General features: G+C 44.1%; 1 protein-coding gene across 7 annotated transcripts in view; it reads right to left on the reverse strand.

Moving 5' to 3' along the window:
• Positions 1–7,500, reverse strand: part of LOC143280167 (uncharacterized) — a 9,323-nt gene that overhangs the window by 965 nt on the left and 858 nt on the right. For 5 of the 7 annotated variants that reach the window (XM_076584757.1, XM_076584758.1, XM_076584752.1 and 2 more), the window contains 2 exons: positions 7,160–7,271; positions 4,408–5,619 (listed from right to left, as the gene is read on the reverse strand). In XM_076584757.1, the coding sequence (XP_076440872.1) occupies positions 5,279–5,619; positions 7,160–7,262 (444 nt within the window). In that variant the 5' untranslated portion in view covers positions 7,263–7,271 and the 3' untranslated portion in view covers positions 4,408–5,278. Of the gene's footprint in view, positions 191–422; positions 534–698; positions 853–4,407; positions 5,620–7,159; positions 7,272–7,500 lie in introns of those variants that run through there. The other 2 variants (XM_076584753.1, XM_076584754.1) reach the window with 2 other exon arrangements.

The following is a 7,500-nucleotide window of genomic DNA, read 5'->3' on the forward strand; positions in this document are numbered from 1 at the left end:
AAGTCCAGGTCGACGTCTTCGCTGAAGACGAAGATTTCCCCATAGCTCTTCATCTTGTGGTCCGGCAGCCTGACGGACAGGGTGTAGTCCACACGGCCAGAGCTCTCCACGTTGTTGGCAATCCCGTCCCAGTTGTTCCTGGCGATCTTGGACCGGCCGTGGCTGGGCGACAGTCGGGTGAAGTAGACACCTGTGTGTTGCACGTGCATGAGTGATTGATACCTGTACAGCGCCTGTCTTCGGTCACAGTACCCAACAGCACAGCACAGCACAGCACAACGCAGCACAGCACAGCACAGCACAACATAGCACAGCACAGCACAGCGCAGCACAGGACAGCGCAGCACAGCACAATACAATACAATACAATACAATACAATACAATACAATACACACAGTCAAAGCTCCCATCAACTACATACCTGGGCCATAACGCCCCGAGGAACTCTTTCGTATCTTGCGAGAACCGAGGATTCCCTTCAGTCCTTCTCTGTCCGTGTAGTGATAGTAGATGATCATACACATTGTCAGTGCTGGGGTTGGAACAACATTGACAAAAATTAATGAATAAACAGATAAATGAATGGATAGATTAATCAATAAATCCATAAACTGTACTGTGTTGTACTACACACACACACACACACACACACACACACACACACACACACACACACACATGCACTGCTTCACCTCACCTCTTCAGATATTAACGATGTAACAGCGACGACTATGACGACAACGAAGCAACAAAAGAACACTTATATATTTTCCCGTCTGAACTTCACGTTTAGAAGTAAAACGCTCTCTCGCATGACACGTACCAGTGTGACTATGACTCATTGGATAAACAAGTTGGGTGGCTATAATTTGATTATCAGTTCCACTGGAGATAACTCATTTTGAGAAACTGGGGCCAAAGTCAACAGCTGCATGTTTCAAGACACCTAGGTAACTAGCCTACAGCCATAGCAGGTTAGCAGTACTTGTGTTTTTAGCCTTTGCCCCTTTCGACTAAGCAGTGTAGACAATATGGTGCGAACGTCGTAGTGTTTTAGAATATTTGCTCTTTGAGCATATTCTAAGACATGGTCTTTACCATGAGGACACACACACACACACACACACACACACACACACACACACACACACACACACACACACACACACACACACGTGTGTGTGTGTGTGTGTGTGTGTGTATTATAAAGCATCACTCGCCCTGGAAATGCGCATACACTTACGCAAACGCAGACATACGTAGACACTGATACACACGCACACACACAAACACACACATATAGCGTCGATCTCAAAAACAAGCACGGCACATGTACACACACACACACACACACACACACACACACACACACACACATCCCATCAGCGCCCTAAACACACACACACACACACACACACACACACACACACACACACACACACACACACACACACACACACACACACACACACACACACACACACACACACACACACATTCCCGTACTGTTCATTTCGAGATAATGCCAAAAGTTTCGGCTGAGTAATAATGGCTCGTGCTCTATCTGAAATGATGATAGAATATCTGTTCTCGCTCTTTTAGACTTCTCAGCAGCTTTTGACACCATCGACTACTCTATCATTTTGAACAGACTTAAAACTTCCTTTCGTATCTGTGACACCGCACTGGCTTGGATTTCGTCTTACCTGACAGATCGTACACAGAAAATATGCTTGAATGACACATACTCTGATGTATCTGCCTTGAAATATGTTGTCCCCACAGGGATCCGTCCTGGGCCCAGTTCTTTTCGTGCTGTATGTGGCTCCTGGGTCATCAATCATCGTGCGATGTCGCATGAGAGCTTTGTTGATGACACTCAAATTTATCAGTCTGTCTCCATGGCTGAAATTGATGTACTGATGTCTCAGATACGGGAGTGGATTGCGGACCTTAAATGATGATAAGATTGGACTTATGATAGCCTGTCCGAAAAGGTTTCGTAAACATCCTTCTCTTCGCGATTCTGCTCTAATTAACTGCACACGTTTCATTTTTTTTTTTTCTGTTCGCAGTCTTGACCAGTTCTTTTCCTACCGACAGTACATTTCAAACATCTGTAAAGTTCATTTGCCTACCTGGAACTGCGTAGGATCCGTTATTTTCTCCACAATTTCACTCCTAATGCTACTAAAGCGCTTGTGTGCACATTCTTGCAAATATCTTTTAAGCCCGCCTTCCCAAATATCTGTTAGACAGGCATCAACAGATGCAGAAAAATGCTGCCAGACCCATTTTCAGACTTTCTAAATCTGACCATATTTCTCCTCTCCTTCAGTCTCTCCACTGGTTGCTTGTTCCTAATCGAATAGATTACAAGCAATCCACCCTGCAGTCAGTGGGTCTCGACGGACCAGAGTGTATTTCTCAGGCCCTCCATGTCTATACTCTGTCTCGTTATTTCCGCTCTTCTTTTGATGATGCCCTTCTCAGGATACCTCACCGACGTCAGAACTAAGACCTACGGACGCAGATCATTTTCTTTTCAAGCCCAAAAGACGTAGGATAGACTCCAGGATAACCTTCGTCCGACATTTTGAGTCTCTCACCTCTTTCAAATTTGGCTTCAGGAAGAACTCACATCTTCTCTCAGCAATTAGTTTCGTTGTGGCAGGTCCATCCGAACAGTATATATTCCTGTGCGTGTGGTGTGCTTTACTATGATGGAGTCTCCCGTCAGACCGACGGATGAGACAGGCAGGCAGGCTTATCTGTCGGTGTGTGTCCTCATATGGGAGAAGAGGCCGATTCTGGATGCGCAGCACTTCCCACAGGTGTTGCAAGGGAAAACGTCTCCAGAAGTTGAGCCCTGCTTCCTTCGCTCACGCTTCTCCTTAATAACCAGCGTTCTCTTGTTTTCAAACGTCTTTATACCACTAGAGCACAACATCCTCCAGCGAAAGCGGTCAAGAGCATTAGTTTCCCAGGAAGCGATGTCTATGTCACAGGCTTTGGGGTTTGTCTTCAAGGTGTCCTTGAAGCGCTTGCAGGGTCTTCCAAGTTCGCGGTGGCCTTCCTTCAGCTGGTCATACAATAGCATCTGTCTTTGAAGTCATCAGGGTTGGTCATCGTCGGGGCATAGCAGCTGATGACTATGGAGAAGCCTATCGTTTATCCCAGATGGAAGGCTGTCAAGCTGTCGTGCAAGTTTGGTTTGTATGGCAAAGCCCACGTCTGAGGTTCTTGGGGTGCCATCTGGCTTCCCAATGCAGTAGGTGTAGCCCCCTTCAACTTTCTCCAGCTGGGTTTCACCGGCAAACCTGGTTTTGCTCAGGGCTGCCACCTGGTAGCGATCAAGCATTCTAGCAATGAGCGCTGTGTGCCTTTCTGGTCTGTCGTCTCTGTCCAAAAGGGTGCGAACATTCCAGGCACCCAGAGTCAGGGCATGACTCCTGGTTCTTTTCTTCTGTTGTTTTCGACCGCTAGTGTTGGATGTCCAAGTACGTGCGGTTTCCTACTAGGTACTAGGTGAGGCAGGCTTTGTTTAGGGATCCTTTTATCTCCCCTTCCCCATGAGTGGAGAGCAGTGCTGTCTCTAAAAAGGGCTGCTCTGACGCTGTGGGAGGATATGGGCGCCGCATCTGCCCCAGTCTACGGCGGACGACCATCACCCCACAGCCGCCTGCGTGCAGAGTCGTGACTAGGAACTGCCAGCAGCATCCTCTGCCTGTCCCCGTTACCACTTCTCCATCGCCGCAGGGCTTGGGAAAGCTGGGTGTTGAAGGATTAGCTCGTCGTTCCGACATTAGCCTGGTTGCCTGACCAGCACAGGTGACTTTTTTTTTTAGTGAAGAAGAGTTGTGCAGTCCCTTCCCAACTGTCTCGCCTGTCGACGCTCAGAGTCCCACAGGTGCAGATACTGCCACATGTAGAACGGCTTTACTATATGTGTATACTTATGTATGTGTGCACATGCATGAATGTTGTTGGTTTTTGTGTTGGTACTCTTCGTTTGTGTGTGTGTGTGTGTGTGTGTGTGTGTGTGTGTGTGTGTGTGTGTGTGTGTGTGTGTGTGTGTGTGTGTTATTTCACACACAGACACACAGTCACAGACACACACAAACACACAGACACAGATACACACACACACACACACACACGCGCGCGCGCGCAAACAAAAAACAAAAAAAACCCACACATACACACAACTTACTATCCAGTATCCAAACCACTCAACTCTTTTATACTCACGGCTATTACAGCTGTATCAGACAGACAGACAGATAGAGACAGAGTCAATGAGAGAGAGAGAGAGAGAGAGAGAGAGAGAGAGAGAGAGAGAGAGAGAGAGAGAGCATACTTGCGTCCGAAAAAACAAAATAGTTACAAAAACACACCAGGCTTGTGTCGTTATTTTTATTTACGACCCGATTCGCTCATTCAGTTATTGTAGATCCCAGTCGGTGTGAAGACCAAAATAGATTACGGCCATGCAAGTATTCCAGGAAAAATAAAAAAAATAAAAATTTTTTTTTAAAAACACCACGCCTCCCCACCCCGTAGCTCCAAAAACAAAAAATAACGTATAAGACCTGTGCAAACTACCAGAAACAAACAGACAAAAAGCAAGCGCTTATAGTTTTTAGAGGCGTTTGATTGGCTGAGAGCGGGTGGGCCCGTCTTTTCACTGTTAGCCGCGCGAAATTTGGCCAAGCAGAGCAAACCAATAGGCCTAGTTTGCATCAGTTTGACATGGTACAGTATATGACACCAAAAGCAATATTCAACACTGGTGGGTTGTGATGGTGCCATCAGTTGACCCGGGACAACCGGTCCTCTTTTCCCTCCCACAATGGAGACAAAACTGACCGTCTGGTCATGCGGATGAGACAATAAACCTAAGTCCCGTGTGCAGCACGCACTTGGCGCACTGACTGAGTGAAGCCAAGTGTTGTCCTATGGAATGAATCTTTAGAAGAAATCAACTTTGATAGGTACACAAAAACAAAGTCTGCATGTACCCAGGGCCTGACTAAGCGCGTTTGGTTAGGGTACTGGTCAGGCATCTGCCTTGCAGACTGATGTGGCGTAGCGTTAATGCGGGATTCGTCCGAACGGAATGCAGTGACGCCTACTTGACAAAACTGAAACTGAAATAGACATGAGAAGGAGAAAGAAGAAATAATGAAAGTTCTCAACACACACGCTTGTACTTCACGTTGCGCTATTTCAACTAAGCACCGCACACAAGTGATTAGAGGCTTTCGTTGGGTGATCTCACATAATTCGGCACCATTTCATTTTCCGCTGCTTCAGCTGTGAAGTCGCTTGGCTCTTGCGCTTCTCCTCATCTTCCTCGTGGGTCTTCTTCGCTGCATTCTCCAGTTCCTCGTGGTCCCCAGACTTGGAGTACAGTCTGTACGTGGTGAAGTCCAGGTCCACGTCTTCACTGAAGACGAAGATTTCTCCGTACGTCTTCACTTTGTGGTCTGGCAGGCGGACAGAAATGGTGTAATCCACTTTTCCAGACCCCTCTGTAGCTTTCCAGACCCCGTCCCAGTTGTTCTGGGCGATCTTTGCTCTCCCGTGTGTGGGCGCAAGTCTTGTCAGGTAGACACCTGTAGACGGACACGTCACAACTAAGAATCCTGATAACGAAGACCAGCGCGAGACTGAGAAATAAATAATCAAATTAATTAATCATATTGCTTATGGCTCGCCCAGCCGCAAAATCAGGACCATTCCAGTGCAGAATACTTGTCATTTTTTTAAACACGGTTGATGAGGACACAAAATAATTAGTGTTAAAAGGTTGATTAAAACAACTTTAGAAAGACCAATCCATGCTCGTTTCGCCCAGTCCATGTAAAATTTAGATAAAGTTGAAAGATATTGAAAACAGAGTTAAAGGACCATTTCAACCGCGTCTGTTTCAGTCCACGTAAATCTTAAAATCAAGTCTAAAAAGATATTTCCTTGAGAGAGAGAGAGAGAGAGAGAGAGAGAGAGAGAGAGAGAGAGAGAGAGAGAGAGAGATTTCAGACGCAGTTACTGCCATGCATACACATTACATGTAAATGGAATGCTTACAGAAGCAAAACTGACAATGAGTTTAAAGAAGCAAAACTTACAATGTGTTCATTTGTAGCCAAACTTACAGTATGTTCAAAGAAGCAAAAGTTACAATGTGTTTATTTGACTTGAAGCAAAAGTGACAGTGTGTTGTTGTTGTTTTTTAAGTAAAATTTACGGTAGTGTTTAGAGCAACAAAACATACAGTACATTTATTTGAAGCAAAACTTACAGTATGTTTATTTGAATGAAAAACTTACTGTGTGTTTAAAGAAGCAAAACTTACAGTGTGTTCATGTGTTTATTTGAAGTAAAACTTACGGTGTGTTTAAAGAAACAAAACTCGCAGTATGTTTATTTGAAGTAAAACTTTCAGTGTGTTTATTTGAAGCAAAACTTACGATGTGTTTAAAGAAGTTAAACTTTCAGTGTGTTTATTTGAAGCAAAACTTACGAGGTGTCTAAAGAAGCAAAACTTCCAGTGTATTTATTTGCAGCAAAACTGATAGTGTTATTAAAGAAACAAAACTGACAGTGTGTTTATTAGCAGCAAAACTGATAGTGTTATTAAAGAAGCAAAACCTACTGTACGTTTAAAGAGGGGGAAAAGCTTTAAACACACACATAAATATAATTATATTTCTAAAGAAGCACAACTTGAAGAGTGTTTATTTGAAACACATATTTCAATTAGCAAAACATACAGCAGTTGTTTAAAGGTTTAAACATTGCCGTACTTATTATTATTTTTTTTTTTGTTAATGCATATCAGAATTAAGCAGAATTGAAAGCAAGCGCGCTTTGTAAGAGAGAAGCATGAACAACGTAGGCAAGAACGTATTATCAATTGTCGATCGACTCTCCATGATCCAGCATTCTGATTAATTTAATCTTTTTGATCTAGTCTTGGTCATTACGACCTACAAGTTATTAATCTACGCATTTCTTAATCAAATTACTTTGAGCATTACATGACCTTCTCAAGTACGAAACTCTGCTAAACAAAGATTTCTTATTCCCATATCTTGACAGTTTTTTTGTTGTTGTTTTTTTTTTTCTTTAGGCGGTCTTGTTAGCATATCTTACCTTCTCCATATCTTCCGCTGGGACTCTTGAGAATCTTGCGTGCTTTGAGGATGCCCTTCAGGCCTTCTCTGTCAGTGTAGTGATAATAGATGATCATACACATTGTGTTGTTCTGCCCACATATGTGACAATGAAAATGATTAAAATTTGTCCAGCTTGAATATGGTAATACACACACACACACACACACACACACACACACACACACACACACACACACACACACACACACACACACACACACACACACACACACACACACACACCACTTTGGTGAACAAACGTTAAATTAATGACCAACTAACACACAAACAGTTGAACCAAGTCGAAGCACCTCTGCT

Source organism: Babylonia areolata, chromosome 3 (assembly GCF_041734735.1).
Source record: "Babylonia areolata isolate BAREFJ2019XMU chromosome 3, ASM4173473v1, whole genome shotgun sequence".
Classification (NCBI taxonomy): domain Eukaryota; kingdom Metazoa; phylum Mollusca; class Gastropoda; order Neogastropoda; family Buccinidae; genus Babylonia; species Babylonia areolata.